We start from the raw sequence: 19,384 nt of genomic DNA, 5'->3' as shown, positions 1-19,384 counted from the left end.
GTCTTGACGATTGTATTTGTTGTTTACCATTGCCTTCATGCAAAAATTGTTAAAAGAAACGCAAATGGTCAGAACCCTTTTAAACAAATATTGTAAATAAATAAGGGGGAATTGTCAGTGAATGTTTAAAAGGAGGATTCCTACGTGCTGTTTCTCATAAATCCTCTGTTCCTTATAAGTTTCTGTTCTCAGAAACCAGTGGAACGGCATGTCGCTCCCAGGTCTGAAGTCATAGAATGAGACAGGTTTGAATCTCCTTCAGTAAACATTCTCCTTACGACAAAATTGCTTAGTCTCGATCCTCTTTCTTGAGACATGGATTGTCTCCTGACCTTGTGACCATTATTAATCCCTTGTTCCCTTGTTAACGCTTGCTGTACGTTTGGCTTTCTGATGTTTATTATCATCAAAAGAAATTTCGTGTACAACAGCCTATATATACTCACAGAAAGATCATTAAAGCACCTTTGCCCCATCAGAGCTTGGGTCCCCGTGTCTTTCTCTGTCTCTCTCTCTCACTTTTACTTTTTTATCGTTGACTCTGGACTGCCAGGTTCCGGTCCATTAAAGGACTCCAACAGATTGCAATGCAATATATTCTTTAATCCTACAACTATTGTTAATACAGCTTTGTTTTAAATTTTTTAAACGTACCGCAAGGGGATATTTTGATAAAAGCAGAAAAAGATTTTGAGGCACTGAAGGTATATACCTTCCTTCCTCTGCCCATCTGGTATTAAGATGGGTTGACTCAACAATGGGAATCTGGAAAATTAATATTACAAGGAAAGGGGTATGCTTGTATTTCTCCAGACGGACCCAAAGAAATCAGCTGGCTCCCTCTTCAGAAGATCCGCCCCAGGGAAGCCACCAGCATTCAAGATAGAGAAGAAATGGCGAAATCACCAGGAGGAGGAGTTTCCAGTAGAAGCCATAGCAACTTTAAATTTTCAACAAATGCTGTACTCGAGGTAATTGACCTTATGACCTCCCCACCTGGGGACAGATAAAAACCCTTATTAATCAAGCTGAACATCTGGTTTCTCAATAGGGAATGCCTCAGAATCCAGAAAATATTTTTGTTGCTATGCTTGCTTTTGCTTTCCCCGCTCAGGCTGACTTGATTAATTACACTTATTGGGCTTATATATCTAACCCATCTTTATTGCAGGTTGTAGAAAAGACAGATATAGGACCAGTTGTATCCACTAATGACTCAGTACATAGGCCTCCTCCTTGGAGTTTGGAGGGATGCTCTCATCCTGAGGAAGAAGGAAGATTAATTAACATTTTTCTAGGCTATGAAATCCTTCCTTTATGCATGGGGCCAGCAGAATTATGTATTAATGTTAGTCAACAAACGGGGGCTTTCATCCTGTCCTGAAAAAAGAACTTCTGCACATTGTTTAGACTGTTTACTGCCCTATCCTCTTATGAGAACCATGTCAATACTACCAAAACTCTAGGAAAAGGACAAAAGTTGGAAGGGATTTACTTATAAGGATTTTAAATATACTCCTGTTTATTGAGATACATGTCAAGCTAAAGCATGGAAATTAATGTTTGTGGCCAGTTACACCATTGTTGATTGGGGAACCCATGGTATGTGGTTATCTAACTGCTCAGATGATATTAACAGTACTATGTGTGATTATGTTACTCAAGTAACATGGAAAATTACCAACAGTTCAAATGAACACTTTCATGACAAAGGACTCCTTGGATGGCTTGATGGAGGAATGGTACTTCCTCGCCCTCAAAACGGACTCACTAAACGAATTGGGCCTGAACAATGGGATATCTGGAAACTTGCTACAAACACTGAAAAACTTGGAACTTGGACTGGATATTTCACAGGGACCAGTCATAGTCATAGTAACTATTCCTTCCATTATAATCATTCATATTTTATACAAGCTTGTGTTCCCCTTCCTTTTGTTGTAGCCATAGGAAACTTAAAATTTAATAAGACGTTATTTTCTGAGGCTTGTATAGACTGCAAATTGTATACTTGTCTTAATTCCTCTATTTCTCCAAAAAAACAAATTCCTTTTGATTCTTCGATCTCGACGTAGTCTGTGGTTGCCAGTAGATCGCCAATAACCCTGGAAAGAGGGTCTCATGCCAAGACCTGCTTCCCAGTTACTCACTAAATTACTGCAACGAGATGGTTGATTCTTGCATTTAGGGGTTGATAGCCATTTGCATCACTGCTGCTGTCACAGACATTGCTTTACAAACTTCAAATCAAACACAAAGCTTTATTAAAAATTGGATTAAATATGCTCATACTATTGGGTGACTCAGGTTCAGATAGATGAAAAAGTTCAAGATAAAATTCAGGAATTAAAAACAGCCATCCAATGGGCTGGAGATCAATTAATAGATTCACAAAAACAAGCATTATTAAATTGATTGGAATTCTACTCAATTTTTCGGTTCAACCATAGTGCCTACAATTCAGAACAAATCAAATTTCATTTGTAAGATATACATGACAATGCTTCCTTAAATGTACAATTGCTGCAAAAGGAAATCCTTGAAACCTTCTCTAAGAGTCTACCCTCTTCCAACAATTTGGAAACCTTAGCTGAACAGCTCGCTGCTCAATTATCTGGGCTAGACCCTCTAAGATGGCTTCAAGGCATTACACATAGTATTGCATCTGGAACTATTAACACTGATAATCATCCTGGTGATTACACTTGTAATAAACCAATGCCTTTCAACTAAAATTGTTCAAACTAAACAAACTCAATTGGTCAGGGCCTTTTTCATAAAAAGTATCAACAGTCACCCCCAATCATGAAATAATAAAAAAGGGTGAACTGTCAGGGGACATTCAACTTTAAGGGATCCAATATGTTATTTTCTTCTTCTGTGGGCCATTTCTCAAGGACTCTCTATTCCTAATCAGTTCCTGAAAAACAGGAAAGAGCAGAGCTGCACGCAGTTCTCAGGACTAAGATCATGAGAAAGGGAACCTGCTTGGATTCCTTTCAGTGACTCCCTTCAGTGACCTTTTACTTACAGGTAATCTATTCAGTTATGCCCCTCTTACTCAGAATATGGAATGCTTTCTGGGCCTTTGAAGATTATTATTTGCTTGGCTTTGTTTCTGCTCAATTTTTTTTACTGCCTTAAAGGTGCCCTTTATGAACATATATAACCATGCATTTCTGCAAATGCAGCACACTTGTCTCACTCGAGACTTGGGTCCCCTGCGTTCTTCTTCTCGTCGACTCCAGTCCCCAGGTCCCAAACAGCTCTGTATTCAACTTCCACAGATAAGAGTAACTCTTCTTTAATCATGCATACAACAGTTATTTCTATCCAATGGAGAACATGACCCTTTTCCTATGCATTGTTCCTAGCACACCATTGGTCCCTGGTAACTGTCCCTCTCCTCCTACAAAAAGCCCAGTCCTTTCAACATCTTGCCTACTCTGTTCAAGGTTAGTTGGTAGAACATTATCTTTTATAACAGGCTGGACTGTGTATGGAAAGGCTTCCTGATCTCACTGACCATGATGAGTCATGTCCTAGGTTTACATTATTTTCCACCCTCCCTATTGCTAATTCACACACACTACTGAATTTCAGAATTCAAGCTGTGTGTTTCTCCAGGAAACACGGATCTGAATGAATCGTATCTAATGAAGTTGGCCCCTTCATCTCACTGATTCCTTCCCAGAGACCATCATGAAACACATGTAGCAAATGCGTTTGATCAATGTATTACCAAAGCCAAGCTCTTAGAGCTCACCATGCAACAGGCCAATAAACTGAGAGATTACTTGTTGGGCAGGGAATATTGACTTTATTCAGAAAGCCAGGAGACCAAAAAGATGCTGGACTACTGTCCCAAAGAATCATCTTTGCTGAGTTAGAATTCGGGTTTCTTTTACACGAAAAGATCTCTATAGCTTCTCTTCAACTATGGACTTACAGCAGTTGCTGAGTACCTGAACTAAAGTCATCAGAGAATACATAAAGTGAAAAAGGTAAAGGTTTGCCACAACCACTGAGTCTGGGAAGTATGGCTCCATTATGTTCCTATCTTGTGACTTTTGGGTAAGATCCTTGCCACACACATTACATTGCTGTGTGTTTTCTACAGGATAAATACTCTGATACTACTAGTGAGATGTGAGCTGTAAGGACAGGTTTTTTTTTTTTTTTTTTTTTCACATTTGTGAAACTGGTGAGGAATCTTTCTATAATGAATTCATGTTCTAAAGACCTAATAAATACGTATATATCTGGCTTCTATCCAGTATGAATTTTCTCATGAAGCCTGAGATATTGCCACACTCATCATATTTGTATGGTTCCTCAGTAGTATGAATTCTCTGACCAACGGTAGGGTGTGAAGTTTGAACTTTGAATTTTGAAGACTTCTACCATATACCACATTCACATAAGTTTCTCTCATGTATGGATTTTCTGATGTTTAGTGAGTGCTGAGACCTGAGTAAAGGATTTTCCACACTCGAAACATTTGAAAGGTTTCTCTATATGTATTCTCCGATGACTTGCAAGGTGTGAATTTCGACTGAAGAACTTGCCACAGTCATTACATCTGAAAGGTCTCTCTCCAGTATGAATTCTCCAATGAATGCGAAGATGTGGTTTTTGACTGAAGACTTTTCCACACTCATCACATTTGTAAGGTTTCTCACCAGTATGAACTGTCTGATGACTTAAAAGTGTTGACTTTACACGAAAGGCCTTGCCACACTCATCACATTTGTAAGGTTTCTCTCCAGTATGAAATCTCTTATGACTTATGATCTGTGAAGGCTGACTAAAGTGCTTGCCACATTCATTACATTTGTAAGGTTTCTCTCCAGTATGAACGCTCTGATGACCACCAGCAAGGTATTCATTTCGGCTGAAGACTTTGTCACATAAATCACATTTAAATAATTTCTTTCCTGTATGAATTTTGTGATGTCTCCTAAGGTGTGAGCTGGCAGTAAAGGCCTTGCCACACTCATCACATTTGTAACGTTTCTCACCAGTGTGAATTGTCTGATGCCTTAAAAGGCTTGACTTTACACGAAAGGCCTTGCCACACTCATCACATTTGTAAGGTTTCTCTCCAGTATGAACTGTCTGATGACTTAAAAGATTTGACTTTACACGAAAGGCCTTGCCACACTCATCACATTTGTAAGGTTTCTCACTAGTATGAACCCTCTGATGACCAGCAAGGTATTCATTATGGCTGAAGACTTTGTCACATATATCACATTTAAATAATTTCTTTCCTGTATGAATTTTCTGATGTTTCCTGAGGTGTGAGCGGGCAGTAAAGGCCTTGCCACACTCATCACATTTGTAAGGTTTCTCACCAGTATGAACTATCTGATGACTTACAAGGATTGACTTTACACGAAAGGCCTTGCCACACTCATCACATTTGTAAGGTTTCTCACCAGTATGTATTGTCTGATGCCTTAAAAGGATTGACTTTACACGAAAGGCCTTGCCACACTCATCACATTTGTAAGGTTTCTCTCCAGTATGAACTGTCTGATGACTTAAAAGGATTGACTTTACACGAAAGGCCTTGCCACACTCATCACATTTGTAAGGTTTCTCACCAGTATGAATTGTCTGATGCCCTAAAAGGACTGACTTTACACGAAAGGCCTTGCCACACTCATCACACTTGTAAGGTTTCTCTCCAGTATGAACTGTCTGATGACTTAAAAGGACTGACTTTACACGAAAGGCCTTGCCACACTCATCACATTTGTAAAGTTTCTCTGCAGTATGAAATCTCCTATGACTTATGATCTGTGAAGACTGACAAAAGTGCTTGCCACACTCATCACATTTGTAAGGTTTCTCTCCAGTATGAACCCTCTGATGACCAGCAAGGTGTGCATTTTCACTAAAGACTTTGTCAGACGTACCACCTTTAAATAATTTCTTTCTTGTATGAATTTTCTGATGTCTCTTGAGGTTTGAGCTGTCAGTAAAGGCCTTGCCGCACTCATCACATTTGTAAGGTTTCTCACCAGTATGAACTGTCTGATGCCTTAAAAGGCTTGACTTTACATGAAAGGCCTGGCCACACTCATCACACTTGTAAGGTTTCTCTCCAGTATGAATGGTCTGATGCCTTAAAAGGACTGACTTGAGATGAGAGGACTTGCCACACTCATCACATTTGTAAGGTCTCTCTCCAGTATGAAATCTCTTATGCCTTCTGAACTGTGAAGAGTGACTAAAGTGCTTGCCACACTCATTACATTTGTAAAGTTTCTCTCCAGTATGAACCCTCTGATGAACAGCAAGGTATGCATTTTGGCTGAAGACTTTGTCACATATATCACATTTAAATAATTTCTCTCCTGTATGAATTTTCTGATGTCTCCTGAGCTTTGAGCTGTCAGTAAAGCTTTTGCCACACTCATTACATTGGCAACTTCTCTTTCTTGCAGGGATATTCTGAGGCCTTACCAGGAATGAATTCTGACCAAAGATTTTACCACATACATCACATTTATGTAAGTTTGCTCTTGAGTGGATTATCTGATGTCTAGCAAGGGTGGAGCTATCATTAAAGGTTTTGCCACACTCATTACATTTGTAACATTTCACTTTAGAATGAATTTTCAAATGATGTGCAAGCTGTGAACTTTGATCAAACAATTTGTCACATACTTCACATTTATGTGATTCCTCTCTTACATGGATGGCCTGATGTTTAATGAGGCATGAGCCCTTAAGACAGGCTTTCCCACACTCATCACATTTGTAAGGTTTTACCCTGTGTGCTTTGAGGTCTTGTGTTATTACTGAAGGATTCATAACATCATCCCCATATATATTAGAAACACTGGTATGGAAACAAGGAGGACTTCTTTGAAGTGGTGAAAATGAGAAACTGTTGTTGACAGACCTCTCAACTTCATTATATTCAGAAGTTATCCCGCCAGTTTGAAGTATCTGCAGTTTATCCTGAAAGTTAAACCCAAGCCTGTTTCCAAAGGGCGTCATTCCTGCATCCTTTCTATCATGTGAATCTCTTCCATCAGGCACATTTCCATTAAGGCTTACAGGTGTTCCTTTGTAATTTCTTTTGTCATCTCTCCCCTGACACTCAAAGTCACACATATTTTCTTGACTTTCCCAAAGATGAAAATGTTTGATTTCATGGCTTTCAGGTCTTCGCAGCATCAACGTTTGGAATGGTTCTCGTTTATCACTGTTCACTTTGGGTTGTAAATGCTTGATCACATGTGTAGGAGAGATATCTACAAGATAAAAAGAACCATAGGTATCCTGCTCACCATGATTCAAAAATAAATGTTTCATGTAGAGTATCTATGACAGCAAAATACTTATACCAAGTTATGAAACACGACAATGATGACCTTAAGTCTTTAGAAACACTAAAGGAATAGAATTCTTAACTTAAGAAAGCATGATAACATAAATTCACCATTAAGGTAACCTAGTTTTAAAAACCATATGCCAAACGCACTCACACTGGACAATCTTATGCCCACTCTCAAAAACAGAGTATTTTTCTATGAGGACCTCTAGGAACATATCAATCGACAGTTGTCTCAAATTGAAAAGAAAAATATTACACTACCATTGTATTCTGCATACTTACTGTACATAAATAAATTCTAAACAATATATTATATATTGTAACAGTAAATAATCCAAAACCAAGCTTACCCAATTAATAATTAACTATTCATAATTGGTTGTTTACAATTGAAAAGAAATGAGAAAATGAAGAATATGACTAAAACAATTTTTTGGAAACAACATAGTTTTCTAAATCTGCTATAGATCTACGTACCCAAACAGAAAGGCATTTTACAATGTTAACAAGTAGTATGTGTCAGCTGTAGTGCAGAATACACACTAAAGGACCATCATCTGTAAATGACACATAAACTGAGATGTAAAATATTCACCAGTTTTCTAAGAGTCAAGAGCCAAAGCAATCCCTGCCTATGTTGTTGTTGTTCAGTCACTCAGTTTGTTTGAGTCTTTGCAACCCCAGGAACTGTACCCACTAGACTCCTCTGTCCATGGATTTCCCAGGCAAGAATAATGGAGTAGGTTGCCATTTCCTTCTCCATGGGATCTTCCTGACTCAGGGATCAAACCTGCATCTTCTGCATTAGCAGGTGAATTCTTTACCACTGAGCCACCAAGGAAGGCTAATCTCTAGCTGTGCACTGTTCTTAATTACCTGGTTAAATGGCACAAAAATATAATAAATAAAAAGTGAGTGCTTTGTATATTTATTGACTAGGGTCAGACACAGTATTGCTGAAAAATGTTGCAAGTGAAAAGCATACAAGGTATAATGTAGTTGAGGTTTGATAGAAAACAAAATTCTGTAAAGCAATTATCCTTCAATTAAAAAATAAAAATTTAAAAAGATATAATGTAGATAAAGATGCGACCAGATGACTACTAGACCTCATCAATGAACAGAGTAAACTTGCTGGCTACTAAATATACAGAAAAGTGCTGCATTTCTACACACTAATAATTATATATCAGAAAGTGAAATTAATGAAACAATGCCATTCACCATCTCATAGAAAAGAATAAAATTCTAAGGAATAAACCTACCTAAAAAGTCAAAAGAACTGTACTCATAAAACTGTAAGAAGCTGATGACTGATACCAAAGATGACACAAACAGATGGAAACATATACCATGTTCTTGGATTGAAAGAAGTAACACTGTCAAAATGACCATACTATCCAAGGCAATCTACATATTCAATGCAACCCTTAGCAAATTAATGATGACATATTTCAGAAAACAAAGAAAAACGTAATTTGTACCAAAACACAAAAGACTCTGATATCTAAAACAGTCTTGAAAAGGAAGAACAAAGCTGGAGGAATCATGTTCCTTGAGTTCAGACTATACTACAAACTTACAGTCATCAAAGTGAAAGTGAAGTTGCTCAGTCGTGTCTGACTCTTTGCAACCCCATAGACTGTAGACTACCAGGTTCCTCTGTCCATGGGACTTTCCAGGCAACAGTACTGAAGTGGGTTGCCATTTCCTTCTCTAGGAGATCTTCCTGACCCAGGGATTGAACCTGGGTCTCCTGCACTGTAGGCAGACGCTTTACCGTCTGAGCCACCAGGGAAGTGGTATGACAATGGCACAAAACAGAACACAGACTGCTGGAACAGGATAGAAAACCCAGAAATAAACCAATTTACTTACAGTCAGTTATTCCATAACAAAGGAGGAAAGAATATAGAATGAAGAAGTCTCTTTAATAAGTGATGCTGGGATAAATGGATAGTTACATGAAAAAGAATGAAATTACAACATTCTCTAACACCACATACAAAAATAAACTCAAAATGTATTAAACATCTAAATGCAAGACCAGATACTATTAAATTCATAGTGGAAAACAAATGCAAAACATTGACATAAATGTCAGCAAAGTTTCTTTTGGCTCTCTTAGAGTCATGGTAATAAAAGCAAAATCAAACAAATGAGATCTAATGAAATTTAAAACCTTTTTGCAAAGCAAAGGAAACCAAAAAGAGAACAAAAATACAACTTTTGGACTAGGAGACTATATATGCAAATGATGCTACCTATGAGGGATTTATTTCCAAAATATACAAACAGTTCATACAGCTTAATATCAAAACAAACAAACAAATACTGCAATCAAAAACTGGACAGAAGATCAAAACAGATATTTCTCCAAAGGAGACAAACAGATGGCCAAAAGTCACCTGAAACGATGTTCGACGCCTCTACTTATCAGAGAAATGCGAATCAAAATCAACTCTCACTGGTCAGAATGACCACCATCAAAAAGTCTACAAACAATAAATGGTTGAGAGGGTGTGGAGGAAAGAGAACCCTCCTACACTGTTGGAAGGAACATAAATTGGTACTGCCAATTTGGAGAATAGCATAGAGGTTCCATAAAGAACTAAAAATAGAGCTATCACATGAACCAGCAATTCTAATCCTGGGCATATATCCAGAAAGGATGAAAACTAACTCAAAATGATACATGCACCCCAATGTTTTTAGCAGCACTGTTTATACCAGACAAAACATGGCACCAACCTAAATATTCACTGACAGACAAAGGGATAAAGAATATGTGTTACATATATACAAGGGAATACTGTGAAGTGAAAGTAGCTCAGCCGTGTCCAACTCTTTAAGACCCCATGGCCTGCAGCCCACCAGACTCCCCTGTCCATGAAATTCTCCAGGCAAGAACACTGGAGTGGGTTGCCACCTCCACAGCATAAAACACAATGAACTAACGCCTTTTGCAGCAATATAGACTGAGGGAGTATTCTAAGTGAAATCAGACACAGAAAGACAAATATCATAGGATAGTATATCTTGAACTGAAATAAATGATATGAATGAACTTATTCACAAAATAAACTCACCAGCATAAAAAACAAACTTATGCTTACCAAAGGGGATAGTGCAGGACGGTGGCGGGGGCAGGAAAGAGAGAGATAAATTAGGAATCTGAATATATACAAACTAATATATATACAAAATAGATAAACAACAAGAACCTACGATATAGCTCAGAGAACTATATTAAGTATCTTGTAAATTGCCGTGTAACTGAAAAACAACACTGTAAATTAACTATACCTAAACAGTGGAGAAGGAAAAGGCAACCCACTCCAGTATTCTTGCCTGGAGAATCCCAGGGACAGACGAGCCTGCTGGGCTGCCGTCTATGGGGTCACACAGTCGGACAAGGCTGAAGCGACTTAGCACGCATGCATGCATGTACTGGAGACGGAAATGGAAACCCACTCCAGTGTTCTTGCTTGGAAAATCCCAGGGAGAGAGGAGCCTGGTGGGCTGCCATCTGTGGGGTCGAACAGAGTCACAAATGACTGACGCGACTTAGCAGCAGCAGCAGCAGCAGCATACCTAAAAAGAATGGTTAAAACAAAAACAAAAACACCTCTTGCGGAGATGTTCAAACGATGTTTCACAAGGGTGTAAAAACTACTAAATGGGGGAAGCAGTCTATGAAACAAGACATGTTGACAAAACTGAATACCCACCAGCAAAACAATTTACTTGGAACATTATCTTACACTAAAGACAAAAGTGAACTCAACATGGTTCAAAGACCTAAACTGAAGTCCCAAATGTATAAAACTCCTAGAAGTAAATGTGCAGGAAATGTTTCTGGAAACTGGACCCACAAATGATTTACCAGATATAACACCAAAAGCACAGGCCACAAAATAAAACCAGATATTAATAAAGTGAACTATATCAAAATTATAAACTACTGTCCATTAAAGTGCAGTGAGTTTGAAAACACAATCAACAGTAAAAGAGAAAATATGTGGAAATCATACATCTGATAGTAAATGAGTACAAAGAATACACAAAGAATTTTAAGAGGGACTGATCACCAGTTCCACTGTAGGGACCATTCCCCAATCAACCATCCAACGCATTGCAAATACAAAACAGAAACACTAAGAGTAGCAAAGAAATTTGAACTCAATGATAAAATAAAAAAATACTTACAATGCACAGAACAACAGTGCAGCCAATAGCCTCATAGATATGAGAATGTGAACTGGGACAAAGTTGTCCTGGGATAAATTCCCATACCATTTACAGAGGCTAAAATATATGGTCCTTGATACACATGAATAACACTGTCATCGTGCCCCTGACAGAGTCTCCAAAGCCAGAAAATAGCCTGGAAAGATGCATCAGGCTCTCGTGATACTTTCTCTCTCATCATCTTAGAATATACTGACCACTCTACTGGATAGCTTCAAGTGGTGACTTTGAACTGAGCAAGAAAATAACATTAAGAATAGTGTCTCCATCACAGTTTTCTGTTACCTAGTAAATCCACTCCACAGAGACTCACCAGAGGCGGCCAATTAAACATAGGTGGATTATCACAGCAAGGAAACCAGATAAAATTTCAGACCCTCAGGAATCTATTTCAAAGAAATTTAAGAAGTAAAATGATACAAAGAAAGGAGAATGTAACATTGGGCACAGCTGACATTCCCAGACTGGCTAGAGCAGCACAAGAGTAAAACTAATACAACAGGAAGGTCAGACATTACAGGATCTTGAGATGGGACCATGCGCTCGACCTACAGATGGCAAGCTAAGAGCCCGCAAGATTCACATATGCTCCCCTTGTAGGATCTAGCATCAAAAAGACGATCTCTCTACCCACTCTTCTTACATCTTCCTAAGTAACAAACACAGAGGATCCAATCCACCAGCTTGTCCTACTCCTCAACAGAAAAGACAGCCCTTTTGAGATACTACTTTTTCTTTATACATTGTATCTATGGCTATTTTTATATCACTCCCCACTGTCCAGAGTTTTCTCCCCTGCTCCAATGTGGAGATAATATTCAGATCAGAAACAGAAATTCTGGGACTCCCCTGGTGATCCAGTAGTTAAGACTCTGCACTTCGAATGCAGGGGGTGCAGGTTTGATCCTTAGTCAGGGAACTAAGATCCCACATGCAGAATGGTGCAGCCAAAAAAAGTAAACAATCAAGCAAAAACAAACAAAAAGAAATAGATATTCAGGGTTATCAGAAGAAAGAAATCTAAAGTGCTGTGCATTTTTTTAAACACTGAGTCAAAAGTCAAAAGGTAGAAAATAGGAAATCGGGGTTTTCGCGGTTTTTTTTTTTTTAACATGTGCCAGTGAGCTTTGTACATAATTAAGCTCTGGGACAACCTCAGATGTGACATGAAACGGACACAGCATCTGAAGAGGGTCAGTTCAACCTTGTCAAGCTGTGTCATGCCCAAGTCACCAGAACGCTCAGATGAAAGACATCAGGGCCTCCCAAGGGGCACACAGGGAAAATGCAGATACCCAACGGCAGCTCTGGAAGCAAGTCATCCTCACCCACAGACAGCAGGTTCCTGTAGGTCTCCAGCATCACATCCCTGTACAAGGCCCTCTGAGCAGGGTCCAGGAATTCCCACTCCTCCTGAGTGAATTCGATGGCCACATCCTCAGAGGTCAGTCGTTCCTGAAATGAAACCACATGTCACCAAAAGGGCCATGAAAAGTTCTCATTTTCATGCAAAAGAGAAAGGGTATTTAAGGGGTAAGGATTGACTTCATTGAAGCATCTATTCTAACAGATCCATGCAGGGGTATCTGGAGAAATCATGGATCTCTAATTTTAATTTCTTATGCTTTTTCATAAGACCTTATGAGATCCTCCCATTAATATGGATTTTTCATCATTCTTCAAAATCCATGAACTATATATAAATAAAACTCAACACTGTATTGGCTATACAGAAGTGTCAGATATTATGTTCTACCCAGTGAGTGCAATTCATTATGCAGATGAGGTACAGCATGAGTGGTGTCTTCAGAGATGATGAAGCCACAGCACTTTTAATGAAAAGGTCAAATTTTTCACTTACGACGGTAATAGCAGCAAGGACCAAAAGTGTTTGAAGGCTTCTTGTTACTCTAAATTACTGTAGTATTACTCTAAACATTAAATAAGTACTTTACTGGCAAGAACCTGTCATCAATATAATAGCTCATTGAAGAACGATCTGCTCCCACCTTACAGAAGAAAAACCGTGTCACAGACACACTGAGAAACTCGACTCAGATCAAGAAGGTTAGAAATGTTACACTAAGCACCTGAACTCAGAGACTTGGGCTCAGCAACTGAAGCTTAAGCATCTAACAGTTAAGTAATATGGAGAACATTAAAACTCCTTTGACAGAGGGCTCCTAAAGAAAACTTGAAAGAAGTCCAAGGTGAGCCTCCTCCCCGCCCCTCTGTCTTCTCTGCAGGGGCAGCAGTTCTCAGGACCGGAGACACTGACCGATGAGGGCCACGGCAGCTTGGCAGCCCCGGGTCCCCGGACCATCTCACTCATTCCTAGCCGCAGCTTCCAAACCAGCGCCATTTCAAGGGACTTTGACACAGAAGCCAAGTGCCCTGGAGTTGGGAGCTGCGAGAGCAGGGGAGGCTGGCTCCAGGGCTGAAAGTGGGACCGTGTTCAGGAGCTTCATCACTGTTATGCCAGGAACCCTTCTCTGAAACAGTAGCTCTTCTACGCCCTGGGCTTGGCCCTCTCAAAGGCCATGGGGCCCTTTTGCCTGATGGTGGTCTAGCTCATCTTCCTCACGACATGAAGGAGCTGCTTCCACCTCCCACAGTTCTTTCTCCTGTGTCTGCCTTGTGTGTTCCCTTTCCTGTAACTCCCCAGGCAGCCTGGGGACAGTGGTGGGCTCAGGGTTTGATAGAAGTAAAGCAAATAAATATTGTATTAATGTGAAAAAAAAAAAAGTCCAAGCTGAACAATGTGGAATGGCATGAAAGGTCATTATAGACGTGGATACAGAAACACAACTGTTAGCAACTTACTACTTAAAACACTAAGAGGATTGTTTAGAAAATTTCAAGGCCACAGATTATACTGATAACATAATTTCAACTGAAAAAAAAGGTAATATGTAGTTTTCAAATCATGATGTCTTCTATCTAAACCATAGACTTGCACATGCATGCATATATATCTATAAAAAATTAACTGAAATGAGAGGATTTGTCTCTTGACAGACTTTTTGGTCAATTGTATATCATCCTTTTATTCACATGTATTTCAGCATGTTTCAGATGGTAAAAATGTATCCCTTATACTCAGCTGAATTTGTCACCAGGATTCTATACTAGCCTACCAAAAGAAAACTGGTAAAAACATTTTAAAAAGATGTCAAGATACACAAAAGGGAAAGGACAGTCTCAACTGATGTGATTCCCAGATTTTACCAGCTATTGTGCATATTAATACCTGATTTTCATGGTCAGTTTCCTTACCCTGGTTGACAGAGCAGACAGCACATCCAGAGGGGCCCTAAGCAATCCGTGCTGCCCAACAGCACTGAGACCCCCGTCTCCAACCCGTGGGTGAGAAGCCCGGCCCAGGACGGTGCTCAGGGGAGCCTCCTCACAAGGGCCAGGTCACCAGGTCATGGGGAGATGGGATCTAAGTGGAGACGACAGGCCCTGTGGGAAGGCCCTGGCTGAGTGTACGTGTACAGGAGTCAGACAGGACACTCCAGAGTCAGACACGATTAGCGAGTCCAGAGAAGGGCATTTCAGGAAGGACAGACTGAATATGACCTCACCTGAGAAAGAGCCATGCCTGACTCCTTTTCTTTCCTCTTCCTCAACTTCAGGGCTTCCTCAGGGAACACAAGTTTTCAGAGGTCTATCATGAAAGTGAAAACATGCTGTTTAATGCTTAGAGTCAACACATCCCCTTCCTGAGCCCCAACCACACACACAGGGAAGCCCTCACCATGAGGAACAGACAGTCCCCTGTGCCCACTGTCTCAGGAGGGACTCAGGACAGTCAACTCCCCCAGAGAGACCAACACAGGACTTTCCCACACTTTCCCTGGGATCACACTCCCCTCCTGGTGAGGTCTCATGTACACAGGCAGGGGGCACCTCCGCTGACCAGGCAATCTCCTTCAGGTCACACCGAAGGCCCTGATCCATCCCCACTCAGAACACAGCACCCCCTCCTCAGCCCAGATCTCAGCCCTCAGGAATGAGAGGACTCAAGAGTCCTGATGCTCAGTGAGGGATCCAGACTGGAATGAACTGGGGCATCTTAAACATTCACAACCTGTGGACCAACACAAACTACCTGAATGGGAATCTCGGGTCAGAGGGTACAAGACATGGGTATGCAAAATGCCTCATCAATGAAACGTGAAGCCTGGACTGAGCACCATTCAGAGGAGAAAAGCACCCACCAAGTCTCCTTTCCTTTCCTAGCCTTACTAAGGTGTAACTAACAAAAATGCTATAAACGTACTGTGTACAAAGTGATCATATGATAGATTCATACACTGAATAATTGTTATAGTCAAGTAAGTTACACTTCCACCTATGAGTACACTGTATTATGTCTCTCTGGGAGAATTTCAAGTATATAGAAACACTACAGGCAGCATGCATTACCTCAGATCCCCAGAACTTACTTAGTTTACAACTGAAAATCTCTACTCTTTGACTAACAGTGCCCCATTTCCCCCTCTACCCAGCTCCTGGTAACAGCCTTATTACTCGATGGCTCTATGAGTTTGACATTCTAGTTTCCACATACAATATCTGTCCTTCTTCATCAGGCTTATTTAAGCTGGCATATTGTTTTCTAGGTTCATTCATTTTGGCATAAATGCAGGACCCTTGATTTTTATATTTATATATAGAGAAAAAATAGTTCGTGAATATACAGTATATAATAAATATTTCTATAACACACTTTTGTTACCTATTCTTTTGTCAAGAGACATCTGGCCTGTGTCTATGCCTTGGCTACTGCAAATCAAGTCACACTTTTGGGACTGAGGACATATCCCTGAAAAACTGATCGCTTTTCCTTTGCATATCTGTCAGAAATGGGTTTGACAGACTGTAGGCCTCTTCCATGTTAATTTCTTAAGGAACTTCCATTTTGTTTTCCAACATAGCAGTACCATTTACATTACCACCAAAAGTGCAGTTAAGATTCCGTGGTTTCTGTACTGTGCCTGTGTGGGTGCTTTTTTTGGGAGGGACAGTAGTGGATAACAGAGAACCCGGCACTGGCCTGGCAGCAAGAGAGTTGCAGCTGCATCTTCTAGAGGACAAACCTCCAGGCTGCAGATTACTGCGGCATTGCTGCCCTTGATTCTTGGAGCCATCTTCCCCTACGTCACAGGACTTTATCACTCTTCTCAGGTTGGGCCCAGAGATACCCACCGAGCAGGACCACCTTATAACAAGCACTGTGAGATCTTAACTTTAGTACTCCTAATTTCCCATCTCCTTCCTGCCCTGTTAGGTTTTGGATTTCTGCTTATCCTCAGCGCTCTGAAATCACAATCGCTGACACTGAGCACATGAACTCCTAGATGGCAAAGCTGCTGTCCACGATGGTGACTGGTCCCTGGATGGACAGAGCTTAGATCTGGGGGCTACAGAGGACTAAACACAGCAGACTAAACATGGGGATATCTTAGCCCACTGCTTGAGGACACCGGTTCTGTAGGGCTTTTCAGGACTTCCTATATTTCTTGGCTCTTCTTTTGAAGAAGCAAGTAGTCACATGGGGTAAAGGTCAATTACAGCTGAAATGTCCAGAACATGGGAAACATCTTCATCACCTGCCCTGTTCTCTTGGTCTTCCCTGAGGATTATTCAGCCCAACCCATAGTCCTGTCATCTAAAGACATTCCCAGTATCAGGTACTCCAACCACGCTGGGAAGAAGAGGAACACTATGAGCCCTAAAAAGAAGGGAACCAGGAAGGACTCAAAATAACCCATGAAGAAGGGCAAGAATCTCTGCTGATGGCAACTGATACAGAGGCAATAAACCTGGGTAACATGAGAGACTGTTAGGAGGGGATGGGGAACCTCTCTGAGCCTAGACTTGAAGGGAGACAAAGGGCCTGAGCCAGGGTGACTTGAAGGTGAGAAACTGCCATGTCAGACAGAAATGGTTTTGGTATTTGGAAACAGAGAAAAGGTAAATGAGAGCACGACAGGCTGAACCATGAGCAAAGGGTCAGCTCCCAGGAAGAGGCTGGAGACACTGACAGGGCCCTGAGTTTGACAGAAGGCTGTGGAGCCACAACGAGGAGTCAAGCTTTAGTTCCAGGAACAAATAAAGGCCAGCCGAGGTCTGAATGTCAGGACGTGAAAAAAATCTCCCTTCAGATTTAGCCTAATTCATAGAAGTCATCTCATTCGTAGCCTGTGATCCTGCCTCCATCCTACAGTTTTCCTTTTCGTTTTTCATTCAGGGAGGACTGAGATCTAATTAAAATTCTAATTACCACCAGACACTCCCTCCAAACCAGAACTGCCACACACAGACACACAGCCACTTTGGCTAATCATTTCAGGGGTCAGTGTTGCTCACGCTTCGAGTTTCCGGTCTAGTCTCTCATCTCCATGTTACAAGTGGGCTCCCTCAGGCCCAGAGAGAAGCCGTTTATGAGAAGGTCTGAGCTGAGTGAAGAGAACCGGGTATAACTGAATAATGAAACGGGAGGGGGAAGGGCAAGTGGGCCAGGTTTGTCCTTATTGCCCATCCCATTTAACACCAGGAACATCTGTCATGTATCTCAGCAAAAGAAGCTTTTCTTTCACGGTTGGGTTAAACTGATACCATGCAGGTAATTCTTTATTATAAGATTGCAGTAAAATATTTTAAAAATACAGAATTGCACATATCTATCCACTGGTACAAGAAACATTCTAAGAGGTCAGCTTAGAAATAGGATCTAAGCAATCTTTTTCATCATGAATAGAGAGGCTCTGTTGGAAGGTTCCAGGTCAATCCAGCCCATCCTTCCTCATTTGCACAGCAGTCAAAAAGGGACCCAGGTCAGCTACCTACGCGGGGTGAGGGGATGGGCTGACAGGAAAGGGGGGCCCTGCGGGGCACAAGGAGCGGCCGAGGAGATACGAGGACAGAGGGGCTGCGAGGGAAGGGGTCTCAGGAGCGGGGCGGGCTCTCCAGAATCCCAGGGCCGGGGAGAGGGCGCGGCCTCGCTGGGAGCAGGGGCGAGGGGCTCTGCCTCCAGCGGTCGAGAAGGCGACGCGGCGGGGAGGGGCGCAACTCCAACTCCTGAGAGGGCTTTACCTGGCGAGGCCAGAGGTAAAAAAGGGTTTTAAGCAGGAAAATGTCGCCAGAGTTGGTGTCCACGGGGACCGAGGGCCGAAACCGCCTCAGAAACACTTAAAACCCAAACGAAAAGATAACTGGGCCGTAACGGCAGCGGCAGCGATTATTCCGGGCCGAGCACCGGATGTCAGGGTTTTCAGGTCGCTGAGAATTCCCACACCCTGAGGACGAGTGAGCCGGCAGAAGGGGGCGGCAGGGGCGGGGGGGTGCTGTACAAACTTACCCTAGAAGGAACCTTAGGCGCCGCTCGGGGACCTCGGCTCCGCGCTCTCCAACTTCCGGGTCCGTGTGAAAGGGCTTTTGGTATTAGAGCCGCGGCTTCCGACGAGGGGCGGGGCGAGCATCTGCGTGCCACTGCTGGTGGGGGGAGCGGGGCGCGGACGGGGGCGGGCGCGGGGCCTGTTATCTTGACAGGATTAAGTTGCTGTCTGTAACACTGCTCAGGTAAAAGCTTCAAGTTATATCAGAAGCCAAGATACTTCCTCCTAAGACTAAAAGGGTTTATTCTCAATAAAAAGCTGTTTGTCACAGCATGTTGTGCTCAGATCCCGCTAGTGAGGCTGAAGCAATTAAGGGATCTGGGAACTTGGGCAGTTTTAAGAAACAAGAAAGGGACTAGTCTCTATATTACAA

The 19,384-nt window shown here is 41.5% G+C and overlaps 1 protein-coding gene, 1 non-coding gene and 1 pseudogene across 2 annotated transcripts; 1 reads left to right on the top strand and 2 right to left on the bottom strand.

Annotated features, from left to right (window-relative positions):
* Window positions 1–2,241: 2,241 nt before the first annotated feature.
* On the bottom strand, window positions 2,242–19,119 carry LOC133054770 (zinc finger protein 665-like). Its single transcript, XM_061140077.1, has 4 exons — window positions 18,975–19,119; window positions 15,193–15,275; window positions 12,934–13,060; window positions 2,242–7,271 (listed from the first exon to the last, which is right to left on the bottom strand). The coding sequence occupies exons 2-4, from the start codon at window positions 15,205–15,207 to the stop codon at window positions 4,432–4,434; spliced, it is 2,982 nt and encodes a 993-aa protein (XP_060996060.1). The 5' UTR covers window positions 15,208–15,275; window positions 18,975–19,119; the 3' UTR covers window positions 2,242–4,431.
* Window positions 9,080–9,152, bottom strand: TRNAC-ACA (transfer RNA cysteine (anticodon ACA)). The gene has a single exon. It is a non-coding gene; the product is annotated as a tRNA-Cys (tRNA).
* LOC133052390 (ATP synthase F(0) complex subunit C2, mitochondrial-like) lies at window positions 13,886–14,175 on the top strand (annotated as a pseudogene).
* Window positions 19,120–19,384: the final 265 nt, after the last annotated feature.

Source organism: Dama dama, chromosome 4 (genome assembly GCF_033118175.1).
Source record: "Dama dama isolate Ldn47 chromosome 4, ASM3311817v1, whole genome shotgun sequence".
Lineage (NCBI taxonomy): Eukaryota > Metazoa > Chordata > Mammalia > Artiodactyla > Cervidae > Dama > Dama dama.
This window is presented reverse-complemented; position numbering and strand designations above follow the sequence as displayed.